Source organism: Helianthus annuus, chromosome 14 (genome assembly GCF_002127325.2).
Source record: "Helianthus annuus cultivar XRQ/B chromosome 14, HanXRQr2.0-SUNRISE, whole genome shotgun sequence".
Lineage (NCBI taxonomy): Eukaryota > Viridiplantae > Streptophyta > Magnoliopsida > Asterales > Asteraceae > Helianthus > Helianthus annuus.
This window is the reverse complement of record NC_035446.2, coordinates 169,467,599-169,484,750: the sequence shown is the minus strand read 5'-3', so window position 1 is coordinate 169,484,750 and position 17,152 is coordinate 169,467,599. Positions and strand designations below refer to the sequence as shown.

Genomic DNA, 17,152 nt, shown 5'->3' with positions numbered 1-17,152 from the left:
CCATTGATCAAGGGGGAGCCTCCGCTACCGCTTGATCGGAAAATTTTTGACATTTTTAGTGTAAATTTTGGAAAAATTTGACGTTTTTTCGATTTCGTTACCGCCTATTTATAAAACGTTCCCGCTTGGTCGGAATCCTAGATCCGCCACTGATTGTGAGGCTTTAACTCATTTATTGGTTGTTAAAGGGGGTGTCATTGCTTACATGTCACTGATGTGGTGTAATGAAAGCCCCATCAGTACCACCCGACCTAAGTACAATACTAAAACTATATTAAATGAATAAGTAACGAGCTCATAATGGATCAAACAAGATTTTGTAGTCATGCAATATAAGTACATAACTACAACATGTTTTGGCAATCACTTAGAGCATTCACATCCCATTCATCAAAGCATCATTCATCTTTAAATTTTAAAAAATTCTTCTCAAAACTACTGTTGATGTAATTTTCAATAAATGTAATAGAAAGCAAGAAATCATAACAAATGTTACAAACACCACAAAGGGTTTATCAACTATATAATCTTTAGCTATAAAACATTTTGAAAAAAAAAAGAATAGAACCAAATTAGTTAGCATAATAAACTAAAAAAGATGGTTGATCATTTCACAACTAGTTTCCTATACTTGTTGCCAGCTTCTTCCCTTCCTCATGACTAGATATTCCGAAATCACCATCAGCGTGTGAACGTTCTATGTGAATCGCAGCAGAAGTATCAACTGTTTTCCGTTTTATTTTTCCAGCAACTAACTCGTTCTTTATCGACATGTTAATGTCTGCATATCAAAATCAACACTGTCATTACCAATGATCATAATACAAAATACAAAACTCAAAATACCGAAGAACAAAAGATCGACAAATATAGAAACCTAAATTCAGAAAAAAAAAAAAAAGGACCTAAAAACAATCTGAAATTACAAATAACAAATTAAAATTTTCAGATACACATCGACCCGAGCCTCTTCATATTAAAATCTATTATGATCTCTCAATGTTATTTCAGATAAAATTTATAGAATACCCGAAAAAACCAACATACTTCTTTTTTTCTCGTAAAAGTCACTTAACAATTCTTTTGCACATAAACAAACCAATATATATTCTTGTAAAAGTCCTTTAATAATTTTTTGCATGTAAAAACATATTTTCTGTTTGATAAAAAGCATAAAATGTGTTGGTTTTTTACATACATATTTTCTGTTTGATAAAAAGCATAAAGTGTGTTGGTTTTTACATGCAAAAAAATGTTAAAAAGACTTTTACGAGAAAAAACCAAAAGTATGTTGGTTTTCTATGGTAATTACGTTATCTGCAAATCGTGAAATATACCGTATAAACTCACCTGGATTTGAAAACAACCATAGAATGAGAGCACATAATAGAAGAATGAGAGGGATGATATGAACAGATTTTTCTGAAATTCGAGCGCGGCCTAATTTATCCTTTTTAGCGGTTGAAGGAAGCGAAGACGATTCATGTTGCGGCAATTCATTGGCTTCGAGAGCCAATGCTCTGAGGGCCGGTGACACTGCCTTTGACGTCGGCGAATGGTTGTAGATGCTGTAGTATGTATCGTCGGAAACTCTGCTGGTGCTTACCGATCTAAACATTTTTTTGTTTGTTTGTTTTGGATTTTGTGAATATTCTTGGTTTATTTATGAAAAGTGAAAATGGAAAAGAACCGAAATTTTATGGTAAACTTGTGGGAAAGGAGGATTGAATGGTCAAAAGGTGTGGCTTGGATTTGGGATAATTTGTTGTGTTAGAATTTGGAATGTGGGTTTGGAGGTTTGACTTTTGCATGGATCTCAACAAAATAAGGTGTTTTGGACAATGGTTTTGTTATATCATTGTCATTTTTATATATTATAATAAATAGGTTACTGACTTAGGTAGAGGATCCTGTAAAAAGTGCTCAAAGTGTGAGAAGTGTATTATAACACTGTATATAATACTATATAACACCATATAAACAATGTATAACAATATGTAACACCATATAATACCATATAACACTATGTAACACTATATATCATTATATAACAAATATAACACTATAGTTTGTCTGATAGCATGTCTATAATAGATGTATAGTGTTATATTTGTTATATAATGATATATACTGTTACATAGTGTTATATGGTATTATATGGTGTTACATATTGTTATACGGTGTTTATATGGTGTTATATAGTATTGTATATAGTGTTATAATACACTTCTCACACTTTAGGCCCTTTTTACAGGATCCTTACCCGACTTACTTATATACTTATATATTATGTGGGTTGAATAATGAAAACGATACAAAAAAACTTGCTCAATGACTCATGCATACAAGTTTGTCCCGAGAATTGAATGCTTATGAGGTTTACTAACACTAAAAATTGGCTTTTTAATCATCAATTTCATATTTTACCACTAAGTTTATCAAGTAACCAGTCTACAACAATCCAATTATGATTATTTGAGCTCAAAATGTGTTCTTTAGGGTGTATGTGCGTGAGATATTTGAGAGCGACTTGTTAAAATCTCAAAGAAATCCAAGCAAGAACCTCACTTGATCCTAAAATATAGATTGTTTAGTAAACGAGTTCGAACCCATGCTAGGCTAGGCCTGTAAGCTTAAACGAATCTATTATTATATAAATATAATAGTATTCGTATAATATAATATATAATCACCGCATAAATATTATTTTTATTATTAATAAAACAAATTAATATATATAATTTCTCTATACGTAAAAACAATTAAATAAAAATTTAGCGAAGCCCAAGTTAAGCTCGAGCTTGGTCAAACCCAAAAAATATTGGGATAAATGGTGAGCGAGCGATAGAAAACATTGTACAAATGTGAACAAAATGATAGATTTTCCTGCAGTATGAAGCTTTCTATACACTGCTCTCCAATTGTTACAAAAAACAGGCCTTTCGAGTCAGTAATGTATACCGGTTTAGCAACATTCGAAAATTAAATAATGAACATTAATATGTACAGGGATATTTTCCTCAAGACAAAAGTGTACCAAAAATTAGTCATATACAAGCATTGCAGCTAAATTTGTATTTCTGGCAGCATGTTTTAGTTTCTCCAGTGCAACAAGGCCAACCTGCCTAACTCTTTCCCTTGACAACCCCTTCCTGAAATAATAATGTATATAAGATTAAAATGCAATATATAGCACAAGTGATGCATTTAGATATGGAATAAATGCAAAAAAAATATATATATATATATATAAGTTAAATGAAATTCCTATTTTATATGGGTTAACCAAGGTTCCAGGGCCCATGAAAAATTCAGTTTTGGGCCTCAAATTCAGAGTTGTCCATGTGAGGTTGCATATGTCATAAAGCCTAATATTTTTTGTAAGTAATTGTTTATTAGTGTGTCTCACATGAGACCAAATTACAAAACTATGTAATTTCAATAATAATCTTTTTTCAAATTAAAATGATTTGTGAAGGTAATATGCATTAAAAATACACTCAGGCCACACGGTGTGGAATAGCGCCCCATGCCACGTCATCCCCATAGTGCCCCGCACAGCGCTGCATGGGCGTTAAGGGGGGGGGGGGGGTTGTGCTATGGATCAATGTGCCGAAGGCATAACGAGCTTTAAAGGGATGATTGGGGCCCACTTGCATGTCACCAATCAGATTTCCTTTTTTAATTTATTTTTTCTATTTTTATAAAATTAAATGGGTTTTATTCCCAACGTGGAATTTAACAATAAAGCCCCCCTCTTACTTGGCGACGATGTGGCTTGATAAAGCCATAGGGGCTTTATCCCACACTATGCAGCTTTATAGCTTTATGGCGACTTTAGCCCCCTTTTTAGCTTATACTATTGGCTACGCGTATTGACCCATTCATAGTTTCAAAATTATCAAATCACACCACTGTATCGCAGCGGATATGTTATACCTTCTACTTATATCCTCCCAAGTAAGATATTCATTGTCCAAACCATAGTAAAGATGTATGATCTCTCTTTCCCGTTCCCCCAGAGTCGTTTTAATGAGATTTCTTACTTCTTCCTGCAAAATACCAAAAAAAAAAGTTAATTTATTTTAGTATCAGAGGAACGATCCATTAATCCAATTATTTTAACTTTTACATCTGAAACTTGTTTAACGAAGAGCATGATTTCATGGTAACAAGAACAAAAGAATCAAAAAGAGAAGTAATGTATAAATGCAAAGTACCTTGAGAGCCCCTACGTCTACCCCGTGCCATGGGTTGTTGTCTGGGCAATCGTCTGCGATGTACTGCAAAGAGTACAGAACTGAGGTTAAAAAAGTTTTTTTTTTTAAATTATTGGTTCGTCGTTTTGATTAATGTTACTTACACTATGAAGCGTATCTCCAGGAATACCGTTCAAAGAAGGGAAGGCTTCCTTGTCAAGTGAGAACACTTTACAGACTGCCTACATGGAGAGACATGCATACAAGAGTAAGCGCATAACAAACAAATTGAAACCGAAAATCAAAATTTGTTAAATAATTTGAGTACCTCAGTGGCGTTTGTAACTTTCTTTCTTGACATATTCAGGGTTTCGGCAATTCTCTGCAGGAAAAAAAAATGTAAAAAAATATAAATAAAAAAAACAACAGAACATAAGACAGAAAAGCCCAAAGATACAGTTTCATGTCTTTAAATAGAATGTAACATTCATCTTACATCGATCGATGGAGTTATTCCCTTTCTCTCTAGTTTGGCCTTGGCGCTTCGGATTGCACTCAATCTTTCATGCAAATGAGTAGGCAATCTAAGAGTTTTAGAATTTTCAAAGAAGGTTCTCGTGACACCCTGACATTAAAAAAAAAAAAAAAAAAAAAAAAAAAAAAAAAAAACAACCGGTTTAAGTACACAAGTACTTCATTCTGGTAACATTTTAAAATATCAAGAAATGTAATGTAAATTTGTCGTTCTCACCTGTCGTATCCACCAATAAACATACGTAGAAATCTTGTGCCCCCTAGATGAATCATATTTCTCTATCCCTCTAAGTAATCCAATTAGACCGCCCTACACGAGTACAAGATCAAAACATGAGTGAGAGAACAAATATTTAAACAGTTATAGATGCGAATAATACTAACGCTTACCTGAATTAGATCAGACATATCTGCTCCCATGTGTTTATATTTTTGCGCAACAGACATCACCAGACGAATGTTGCTCAACGTCAACTTCTCTCTTGCCAACGTGCACTCCATTTGTTTGGTTTGCAAGTCAACTTGTGAAATCTTTAGAAAATCCGCAAGTTGTTTCTCTGACGGTTCAGTCCCCAATCTTTCCTTCAAACTGTAAATCATTCAAAGATTCCGTATTTTTAGCAAGAGTTTTTGGTTCATAAGATAGACCATAAATCCATAAACAGATATATACAAAAACGAGTTAACTGCCATTTTCGTCCCTGTGGTTTGTCCAATTATGCTAGTCCAGGCCAAATTTCAAATTTGTACCATTGTCGTCCCTAGCATTCTTGAAACATGCCAATTCCGTCCAAAAAACTTAGGTTGAACTGAATAATTGAACAAACCACAGGGGGACAAAAATGACTGTTAACTCATGTTTTTTTGGACGGGAGTACGAGACTGACATGTTTCAAGAACGTCAAGGACGGAAATGGTATAAATTTAAAATTTGGCATGAACTGTCATAATTGGACAAACTACAGGGACGAAAATAGCAGTTAACTCAAAAAATTATTACACTCCCTGATAAGTCCAATACCTTGACTTCTCTTCCTCTAATTGTAGACCAATTTTGATCTTTTCGGATAAAGCAACAACCTCCGAATGAGTCAACAACGCTTCGTTTTTTACACCTTTAAGATACGCTTTTTGGTAACTTTGAAGAAGCTCCGGACTGATGATAGATCTCAACTGCTTATTTCCACCATCTTGACAATTTTTGGCTAGTGTTTTATTTTGAGCATTTAATCGACGCCTTCGGGCAGATACCCCTGAACCCGTGACAACCTTTTTGCTCTTCTTTTCCGTAGTTATTGTCTCCTCGGTTGTTAGTGTCCATTGTTTTTCCAATAAAGATTTATGTAACAATAGTAAAGCATCAACCGGAAACTCATGTTCCGAGACTTCTTCATCCAGATAGTCGAATCTGTGAACCCATTGATCTGTAGTTGAAGAATCAAGAGCGGTATCTACGTGTTCCTTAACGGCTCTAGTGGGGTGAGTATCGCGTTTGTTTACAAGACTATGGCTATAGTTGGTTGACTTCTTTGAAATGATTGAACTTGTAGTCGGGACAAATATGAACCCGATATTGCTACTGCAAGACAGCTTTTCGCTGACCTCAGAGTAGTAAGACGATGAACCTAATAACCGTTCTCCTGCTCTTAATCCAACAACTGCATTTGTAGCCATCATATACGTAACGCGAGTTAACTTAATAGAAATGGTAGCACATACTATTAGGAAGTTGTTTCACAGCAATCATAAATCCTTCAGACTTCTTGATGATCACTTAAAAATTTCTGCCAGTTACAAAGAAGATATATAAATAAGAGTGTTTGCCAAAAAGGAGCTACTACAATTATAACTTATTAAAGCAACAAAACATTTCTCAAAAGTTATAGAAACCCAAAAATTATACTTGTTTTGTTATTGTTGGCCTATTGGGCTAATTACGGTACTCGAGCAGATGGGTCGGTATAGTGCGCCGCTAATTCGTGTTATGGTTTAAGTGGATTACCGGCAGTGGCGAAGCTTGACGATGAAGACGGGGTTAAAAACGTATATACCCAAAAAATTCTATAGAACAGGGGGATCGAAAACGTATATACCCAAAAATTTCTACATATATAACACTACTGAGCGAAAAGTTCAGGGGGTCCCCCCCGGCCCCTCTTAAGTTGCGCCCCTGATTACCGGGTCATGTTCTTTATAACCTAATCAAATTCAAAGTTGTGGATATGGCTAGGAGTTTGTTATCATTTTCAGGGGCTGTTTGGCAACATCTGAATGGTTAAGTGCTGAACCAGTAAGAGGTCTGAACCATTAAGAGCCTGTATAATGCTTAACCGTTCAGAGGCAAATGTCTGACCAATTTAGATTAGAGGTTAACAAACAGTCTGAACTATTAAGTGTTGTCTGAACCATTAAGAGTCTCATTAAGAGGTAAACAAACAGCCCCTCAGAGTTATATTTTTTTGGTTAATAAGATTGAAAGTTATTCAATCCAAATTCATCCCGTGTTTTTTCCTTTTTTAACTGCTTAAATTACACCAAATCCGCCTTCTGCCATTACTCTCAAAATTTAATTAGAGAGGCTAATAACTAATAAACTAATAACACACAGAAAGTAATCAACTATTTTGACAATAATTTCTAATAATCGACATGTACACCATTAAACCTTTTTTAAACTCACTAACATGCTTAACACTTATAATTAATCATTGACAAAAACAACTAGTTACAATAAGCTGGCAGGCAACAAGTTGCGCTGCAACCCCTTTTGAACAGTTCTAATATCCGAACACTTCCGGAATCATATTATCATACTCCAGCACCGTAAAACACAGATTATTACATGAGATCATAAGTATTACCTTAATGGAAGTTGCTGAAAGATATCTATAACAGAGAGATGAAGACGGTGGTAAACGTGTGGTGCTGGTTAACCAAAACAGACTATTTATTATGAGTAGGACTATGTGTAGAACATTTATGTTTTTAAACTATTGTTATAAAAAGTTATAGAAATATATATATTTTGTAGAAGATATATGAAAGTTTATATTTTTGTATAGGATGTGAACTGTTGGTGATTGGTGGTGGGACCTATAAAATACACAGGGATAACGGGGCTAGTGATATTAGTGGATTCTTGGATCACATATCCAATCTGTTCATGCTTACGTGGACTTATCAACAAGTGACACGTCATCTAGTTTTTTGTGTGTTTCTTTCCTTGCTTCTCAACCATATGTTGAGATTGTTGTCAACTTGAATGGACGTGTGGTGGCCATGTTTACTCTTTTGTTACATTTTTCGGTTAAAATTGCAAAAAATAATAATAATAATAATAATAATAATAAATAAATAAATAAATAAAATAATGTCGTTTACCATATTAACCATTTTTACTTTTTAAAATGGAGTTAAATGCCCGGATAGTCCCTGTCGTTTGCCATTTTTTCACCTTTAGTCCCTAACTTTCTAAAATTACAGATATAGTCCCTAACTTTTTCAATTTTGTTCCCGGATACTCCCTAGCACAGATGGAAGTTAGTCTTTTCAGTTAAGTGGGTGTGAAATGACCTAAATACCCCTACTATTAAAAATAAAAAATAAAAAAATGAAAATTAAATTAAACCAATCAAGAATGAAAATAAATTAAAACATTATAATAAAGAAACCTACCACACCATAAGTCGTCTTCGTCTTCTTCCCGTATCACCGCCACAATCACCGTCTACCACCGCCGGCGACCACCATCCACTATCACCTTTCAGTTTCTCTTACAACTCACCTGTTAGTTCACACTACACCCCTATCGTTTTACAGAATCGCTATCCCCATAATTATCAAGTTATCAAAGAGCCATCATCACTGCCATGTTCAAAGTAGCACCACCGGCCTCCCCGTGTTCAAAATGGTCTGATTCAGCATCCCCATCGTCATTGATGTGTAATGATTTTCATATTTGTAATGATTCAGCATCCCCACTGCGTTGATCTGTGACAATTGTCAAATGATCTCAGCGACGACCTGGCATCTGATCAGATGTCCGATTAGTTCTAGTTTCTTGGGTGGATTGATCAACAAATGGACTACGTTTGTTGCTAATTGACCGATTAGATTCAATGTGTTGGGCAAATGTGTACGAATTTGTAACAATCCACTTTATGTGGGTCTTACTTTGATTCATGGAGCTACTGCAAAAAGGTGCATGTGGGTTTTTTGTTTTTTTATTTATAGAAATGAAATGTGTTTGTAGACCCACATAAAGAAGAAGAATGAGGAAATTGAAGTGGTCGCCAGAATAACGGGTAGCGACAACTCATAGTGTAGGGTGGGATACGGTGGTGAAAGTTGGATGGTGGTGGTGAAAGGTGGAGATGGTGATGGTGGTGAAGAATTAAGAAGAAGAGGTGTGTTTGGATTGAAGATGAATTGAATATGAGGAAGAAGATGTGTGTTTGGATTGAAGATGGTTATTGATTTAAAGTTAATTTTTTAATAGTAAGGGTATTTAGGTCATTTCACACCCACTTAACTGAAAAGACTAACCTCCATCCGCACCAGGGACTATCCGGGAACAAAATTGAAAAAGTTGGGAACTATAGCTGTAATTTTAGAAAGTTAGGGACTAAAGTTGAAAAAAGGCCAAACCACAGGGACTATCCGGGCATTTAACTCTTTTAGAATGGTATTCATTTTCGACTACTTAAAAAGATGGTTTATTTACTCTTAAACTCTCAAAGTAACTTCAAAAGTTCTTTTTCGTTTTTTCAACAAGAAAAAAGAAAAGTGTTTTGTTTCCTTCCGTTAGTTATATGTATACATGATTTAAATGTGTTTATGGCGAAATTAATATAATTTATGGATTAAGATCCTTTTTATGTTAGTTCGACTTCATTAACTTGATAGATAAAACATCACGGATATTCATAAACCTCAAAACCACTTTTAGGTGAGATTTCAGACTTGGTAGTCTAGTGTCACACCCCGATATTTCCATATATTACCGGTGGGCCGGCGGGGAGTATCGTGACGTAGTTGATATCATCATTGTCAATACACACAATAATATAGCACAGCGGAAGGCTTGGTGAATAAACTATTACAACCATAATGTCTGAGTGTTCGAGTTTAAGAATATACAGACTGGAATGTAATAAGATCCATAGGCGGATCATAAATGTACAAAGAAACAAAACAACAGACTTCAGGTATCTTATGGACTTGCAAGATCCTCTATGACACCCTATAGCTCCAGCCTATTATGAGAGGTACCTGTCAATCAGTCTTTAAGAAAATACGTCAGTTTACACTGGTAAATACAATTTAACTGACTCTTTTGAAAACATTTATGAAAATTGATTTAGGTGCACATGGCACAAACCATTTATAACTTGGGATAATCTTTAATAAAATCTTGTATACAGTTTTACATGTTTGTCATACATATGGGGCCGGTTTGGAAGCCGGTCATGATTAACTGACTCACCACTTATAAAACCCACAGAGAAGTTATCCCCAACTTGTGGGTAATTTAATATTTAGCATTTGCATCTGTCAGGTGCATGCCTGCACCCCGTGCATAGGTCGTGGCCATTAATAACTTAAATGAGCCGAGGATATCCAGGACACGGTCGTTAACCCGCAATGTTTATGTTATCCAACTAAATGATCTCATACCCGACCAAGCGGTATTTTTATGATACCGTATCCCAAGCCCGTATAAGGGAAAATAAGTTAAAAGTATTTACCTGATGCTAGCAGTAAAATCCTAAAGCTTTTTGAAGGCACTTTTTACCGGAAGCTATTTAATCTGTATAGAAGGTTTATTAACCTATTAGGATGCTAACGGGTCTTTAATTAAGTCAAGGACTTAGACCGACTAGCTAGAAGGAAACCTTACGGTTCTAAACGCTAGATTAAGCGGAGACCGGAATAGAATGTGGTTTAGACCCGACAAGCTTGGATACTTGTATAATATGGGTAAACTAAACATATTCTAGAAAATGAGAATTAAATGATAAGGTTAAGCCCGTTTCGGCTATTTTACGTAAACTAGTCACGTAAACCGATCCGAACGCATAAACAAGTAACGGGTAACCAAATAAATTATATACAGGTATTAATCGTTATTATGCTCAAAATATGTTAATACATCAGTAAGATGTTAACATATATGCCCAAAAAGTACTTTAAACCAAAATAAGTCCCATAAGGGCATTTTGGTAATTTTAATGTCCATAAAAGATTTTAAATGTGAAACTGAGTTCCATGTCTGATTTAATCAGTAAAAGTATGTATTTTTATAAATTGTAACAGTAGGGTATTTTATATATGTGAAATTTATCTTATATAACCAAACTATGCACCATAGGGGCATTTTGGTAATTTCACATAGGCTTTAAAGGTCAAAATAGACTTCTGAGTTTAAAAACTTTGGCTTACTGTTTAATTATATAAATTAACTTAAAACATCAGTAGATAATAAATTTAATATGCCAAAAATAGTTTTAACCCATACTAGGTGCTAAAAATGCTTAAAAGTCGGTTTGAAGGGATATCCGGGATAAAATATGAAATCTGAGTTTTTGATCAGTTTATAAAGTTCAAATATTTTATTTATCAAATAAAATTAGTGGCAAAAAGTTTGACATCAAAATGTTATGTAAAACTCATTTTATGCATGAAAAGGGTAAAACCGACAATTACCGAAATCAAGCTATAATCCTATGTTATACTTAGCCTAAAAATAATTAAAAATCTTCAAAAATCCCAAAATTTTATTTTACATCAGTAGGTAAAAAGTTTGGTATCAAAAAAACGGGTTTAGATAGGCTTTATGCTACTTACGCCATTTAAATAACAAAAAGCTCCTTAATTACGCTATTGAGCATAACTCCTATTCTAGACCTCAAACTGATGTCAAATTTTCGGGACAAGTCTAAATATCAGTAGCAAAGGTGTTTGTCCATTCACATTGCTAAAAATCTAAGTTGTGTGTAAAAAGGGCGTTTATGGCATTTTTAAGCATAATCACGATCAAGTGCATATAATTCAAACCATTAGGCATTATGCAATATAACTTCAGAGGGTTATACTACTGAGTAATGTGGTCCTAATGGAAGCTTAAAACATGGAAGAATTAAGCTTGAATGGGTCAGAACTGAAAGTCAAAGCAAAAGTCAAGTTTTTGCGACTTTCGGTTATAAATTGACCTTAGACCATTAATTGCCGGGTTGGGACTGATAAAACATGTTTTAATATTAATTACCAAGTCATTAAAATGTTAAAATATAATTTAGAACCTTTGTTTTATTAATTTTAATCATTTGTAAACATTCTGTCCAGTTTGACTTTTTGTCAAACTACTTTGACCCGACAATTAACTGGTCAAACGAGACAATTAGGAGGTGCCCTTTTAAGGGGTAGCCGCCCACACTAAGATGGTTCCATAACCACCTTCAATTTGATCAGTGGCTGGACCATATAGGATTAAAACGAAAGTCAAACCTAAATTATGATAAGTTTGACTTCTAGGTACTTAAGCTAATTAAAGTGACTAAGCAAGTGATTAGGAGCTTACTAAAGGTCCAAGTTGTCTTTTCTACACTTGAAAGTCTTCTCCTTACTGATGCAAGCTCCAGAGATGAGTGTTTGAAGATGTTTGCAAAAGTGAGTCTTGAACTTACGAACTAAGCTCCTTAAATACTAAGTAGCAAACATTTGGATCATCCACAGCTGTTAAGGGAGGCCCTAGGATCACCCCAGGTGTCCTAGTGGTTTATAAAAACCATCCAAAAGTCCCTTGTTTCGAAACAAGTAAGCTTGAGTCGGTTTAACAGCTGAAACATACATCTGTCCAAAATTATGCCCAGCGACAAGCTTACGGACCGTAAGGTAATAGCCTTGCGGACCGTATTCAGCTCTAACCGACCCTGAATTGCATCGCCCAGTTATCTCCTTGCGGACCGTAAGCCTAGGGCCATACGGTCCGTAACCGATGACCAGAGGACAAAGTTTTTAAAACTTTCATACACTTGACCATGCATTTCAATGACCGAATCTTGAACAATAATGTAGTATAATAGTCCATGTGGTCAGTTCTGTATACTCAGATTACTAGTCCATGAAGATTCGTCGGTATTGCACATGAATTTCAAATTCTTGAATTGTTGCATGAACTATCACCAATTAGCTGAAGTTTATGGATTTTCTAATAGCCATTCATAAGGGTGTATTATACAATTTATAATGCTTTTGGGAAACGTTTAAAAGGTCATTCAGAGGTAAAATTAACATGTTGACACGTTTAATCCCCGAAGCTTTATTATCTTTCATATATATACACAAACGGCTTCTTATATTTAATTAATCTTTCGATTAATAATATATTATCCACGTAGTGTCAATCAGAGGCTCAAGTTCGGCATGTTGACATTTTAAGTCCTTCAAACTAAATTTTCCATATTTTTGGAGTTTAGGACACGTGTCTATACATAATTGGACACGTTTTTACGTGGTGTTACATCTAGCGCGATAGAAAACCAAAAAAAGAACGAGTTGCTCCTCATGTTGTATTCTTAGATAGACATCTTCTTGATAACACATGAAACTTGTTTAAGGGAACCAGCCTAACACATAGGCTCATCAACTTTACTTCTATCTCTTCTACTACATTTTATTTGATATAGTTGTAACCCATTTTGTACTTTCATTTCATACTTTATTTGTTTTCCCTTTATGTTGTATTCTTTTCTAATCATGATCGGTACATTGAGACAATAAACTCAACAAAAAAATCACACAAGAATTAATGTGTCAAAACTAAACAGAGATTCAAATTCACTAATGTTCAATGATAAGATAGTAAAACTCTAATCCCCATCATGATCATGAACGCTTATTACGACAAGGAGTGTTGAGTGGACTAAACCCAAGCGTATAAAACCAGATCAACTATCTAAGTTGAACAAATAGATGGAAGTCATGATGAAAAATTCAACAACCCAATCAACCACATTCTTCAATCAAATGACAAATGACACATCATTATTAAATTATTTAGCCAACTTATCCAAACACGTTAAACAAGTTGGCTGGTAGTAATCAAGTTGTAAACATGCTAATCGTGTCGACGGGTTGAAAAAAGGTTATAAATATTAAACAGGTTAGTGGGACAATGTTTTAACTAAAAAGGTTAGCAAGTAAAAATAGAATTGAGCATGTTTCGTAAAGTTAAACATGTCAACACAAACACAACCTATGATTAAGTAGGGTACTTGACTTGCAAACAAAATTAGATTGGGGATAACGCCATGTCTAGACACCAAAACATAAAATGCTTAGTGATGTGTGTAAAATGCAACATATAAATTACATCAAATGAGGCATAAAACTAACCCTTTTTAAGTACTAATGTTGGAAAAAGTGTGCTTTTGTCTTCCTTTTGTATTTTCAGGGTTAAAAGAGCTTAAATGAACAAAAGAAGCAAAAATGCAGCCAAATCCAATATAAATACAAAGAAAAGGAAGAAACGTGGCATGCCCGACTCCTCGACAGCATCTCCCAAAGCAAAAACAAGAAGAAAGCTGAGCATGGGGCTGTGTCCAGCTGAGCATGGGGCTGTGCCCAGCTGAACACGGGGCTGTGTCCAGCGGACACGGGGCGTGTCCAGCTCAACACGGGGCCGTGCTCAGCGAGCACGGGGCAGTGTCCAGAATGGTCAGCCCTGGCACAAAAGACAAAGTGGTAGAAGCTTCTATTGCCCACCACGGGGCCGTGCCCAGCGGACACGGGGGCGTGGTCAGAGTGCTGCAGGTGCATTTATTGTAATTGCGAATTACAATTAATGAAGAGAGAGAGTGTCAGACGGGCACGGGGCCGTGTCCAGCGGACACGGGGCCGTGCCCAGGCTTCTGTTCAGCCTATAAATAGGAGTGCTTGGCTTCATTTCAACTCATCCCTTGGCACACCACCTCTCTCACACTTCATCCACCACCCACCACCACCATAACACCATCATCCACCACCATCATCCATTGTCCATCGTAGAGTGTGTGAGTCGTCTCGGGATCCAAGATTGATCGTAAGAGTTCTTGACAATCAAGGCCATGTTTGCCTAAGTCTCTTACATCACTTGGTGAAGACAAGTGTTTAGTATAATACTTTTTATTTTTAATCTTTTGCACTTTTTATTTGGTTTTGTATTAATGACTTTAATAACTAGTTACTTATGTTGAAGGTGATCTTTCCTTATCGTTTGTCCGTGGTGTCTTGGCGTTATTTTACTGTCTATATAAAATAAAAGATTTTCACCATTCATATCTCCACGGTCTATATGGAGGTATGTTGGCTACCTGGTCGGGGGTTAAGGGAACGGTTTGGTAAGGGTCTTGCCCTTGTTCAGCGTTTAGAGGTCCTGCTTGGGACCTGGGTCAAATTTAGTAGGATCTCCTTCAATGCCCATAGGTATTGGATGGCGGGGATCCAAACTCTTTGACCCCCTCATAAGTTAACTACTATTAATACTATAACCCGGCTATTTAGGACTGTATCCCTGCTGACTCAGACTACTTAGCCGAGGGTAACGTCGCCGCCAAAAGCGGGGCCTACCATAATTTGCATTAATAACTTAATTCATTATCTTTCAATAATCCGACCCTTTAGGATTGTATCCTTGCTGACTCAAACTACTGGGTTGAGGGTAACGTCGCCTTCAAAAGAGGGGCCTACTACAATAACTAAGATAATCTCTTAAACAAGTGCAAAAGTGCGAAAATAATCAAAGGTTATACTAATACACGTGTCGGAACCAAGTGATTCATCTTGTCTATCTGTTTTTATTTTATTTTTATTTTCAGCATTTAGTTAGTTTTTATTTTTCTTAGTTTAAAACATTTTTCTAACCTTTTTGATTTGATTAGACGTTGAGGATAAACCGGTATTAAAAGCTCTTGTGTCCTTGGACGACCTCGGTATCTTACCAACACTATACTACGTCCACGATGGGTGCACTTGGCCATATGTGTGCTTAGTGTTAGTAAATATCGTGTTTTATAAATTTAAAACTTGGCTAAAAGTGTAAAAAGGGCTTAAATATATATCTAAAAACATATATACACTAACACGCATCAAGTTTTTGGCGCCGCTGCCGGGGACACAAGGATTTTAAGAAAGCTTAAAATCGACGGCCTAATCAGTTTTTCAAAACCTTTTCAAAACGCGCGCATTTTTTCTGCATTTTAGTTTAGTTTTGCATTTACAGTAGCCTGAACACGGGGCCGTGCTCGCTGAACACGCCCCCGTGCTGCATATTTTTAGAGTAGATACCCAGATACAGAGTCTGAACACGGGGCCGTGCTCGCTGAACACGCCCCCGTGCTCAACGTGACCAGTAAATTTAATTAAAACGCCCAGATACAGTCCCTGAACACGGGGCCGTGTTCACTCAACACGGGGCCGTGTCCAGCTTCTGTTTCCGTCTTTATTTTTGTTTTCTGGTCCCGAGACTCAGTTGTGATCTGTTGAGTGATTCTTATGGATCAATACTCAAGAGGTTACAACTACACCTATGATGAGGATGATTATAGGGGTAATTATTGCACTAATTGTCGTAACGCACGCTCGGTTCAATATAATAACTCATATCAACCATCCAATTCATACAACCATTATGAGGAGCCCAGGTACGAGCCATCAACTTCATACACATCCTATGAAGACCAAAGGTATGAACCTACTCCCTCATACTCATATTTTGATGAACCAAGGTATGAGCCTTCATACTCATACTTTGAAGATTCAACATATGAGCCACCACCTTCATATTCTTATTATGAGGAACCATGGCGTGAACAACCCACCTCATATGAGTACTATGAAGAACAAAGTTTCGACCCTTATCCATCATATACTTACAATGAAGAACAATGGTGTGAACCATCTACTTCATATGAGTATTATGAGGAACCAAGGATCGAGCAACCGGATTCAAGCTTTGAGGATCCAAACTCTTTCAATCTCACCGAAGTAACTAATAGGATATTAGAACACATTAAAACTATCGAACGTTGCATAAAAGAATCTCGCGCAAGGGAAGAGGAATCCCGCGCAAGAGAAGAGTTAAAAAATGATAATAACGTAGAGATAGTTGAAAGTGTAAAAATGGAAGAACAAGAAAGTGAAAAACCGACACATGAGTTAAACAACGAAAATGGTGAGTCCAATAATGTCAAAATTCAAGAAGAGTCTAATTTTGAGGAAATTATTCTCTTATCACCTACTTTCGAAAATCATTGTTTAATAACCCCTCATGCCAAGTTTTTAAAAGAGCTAAACACTAGTGCTAAAATCAAAGAAATGGTAAGTGTTAAGTTAACTAATGATCAAACTTCGCTAATAAAAGAAGATTCTTTTGAAATTAA

At 35.8% G+C, this 17,152-nt stretch overlaps 2 protein-coding genes across 3 annotated transcripts; both read right to left on the bottom strand.

Annotated features, from left to right (window-relative positions):
* Positions 1 to 519: 519 nt before the first annotated feature.
* On the bottom strand, positions 520 to 1,618 carry LOC110906286. Its single transcript, XM_035983170.1, has 3 exons — positions 1,351 to 1,618; positions 639 to 781; positions 520 to 534 (listed from the first exon to the last, which is right to left on the bottom strand). Exons 1-3 carry the CDS (start codon positions 1,616 to 1,618, stop codon positions 520 to 522), a joined length of 426 nt encoding a protein of 141 aa, XP_035839063.1.
* Positions 1,619 to 2,863: 1,245 nt separating this feature from the next.
* On the bottom strand, positions 2,864 to 7,798 carry LOC110905012 (RNA polymerase sigma factor sigA). 2 transcript variants are annotated; one of them, XM_022150888.2, is made up of 10 exons: positions 7,595 to 7,798; positions 5,755 to 6,517; positions 5,124 to 5,322; positions 4,951 to 5,043; positions 4,696 to 4,824; positions 4,528 to 4,581; positions 4,364 to 4,441; positions 4,221 to 4,283; positions 3,940 to 4,052; positions 2,864 to 3,152 (listed from the first exon to the last, which is right to left on the bottom strand). In XM_022150888.2, exons 2-10 carry the CDS (start codon positions 6,408 to 6,410, stop codon positions 3,044 to 3,046), a joined length of 1,494 nt encoding a protein of 497 aa, XP_022006580.1. In that variant the 5' UTR covers positions 6,411 to 6,517; positions 7,595 to 7,798; the 3' UTR covers positions 2,864 to 3,043. The 2 variants fall into 2 exon arrangements, with proteins under 2 accessions (XP_022006580.1, XP_035839446.1); XM_035983553.1 differs by lacking the exon at positions 7,595 to 7,798 and adding an exon at positions 7,463 to 7,568.
* Positions 7,799 to 17,152: the final 9,354 nt, after the last annotated feature.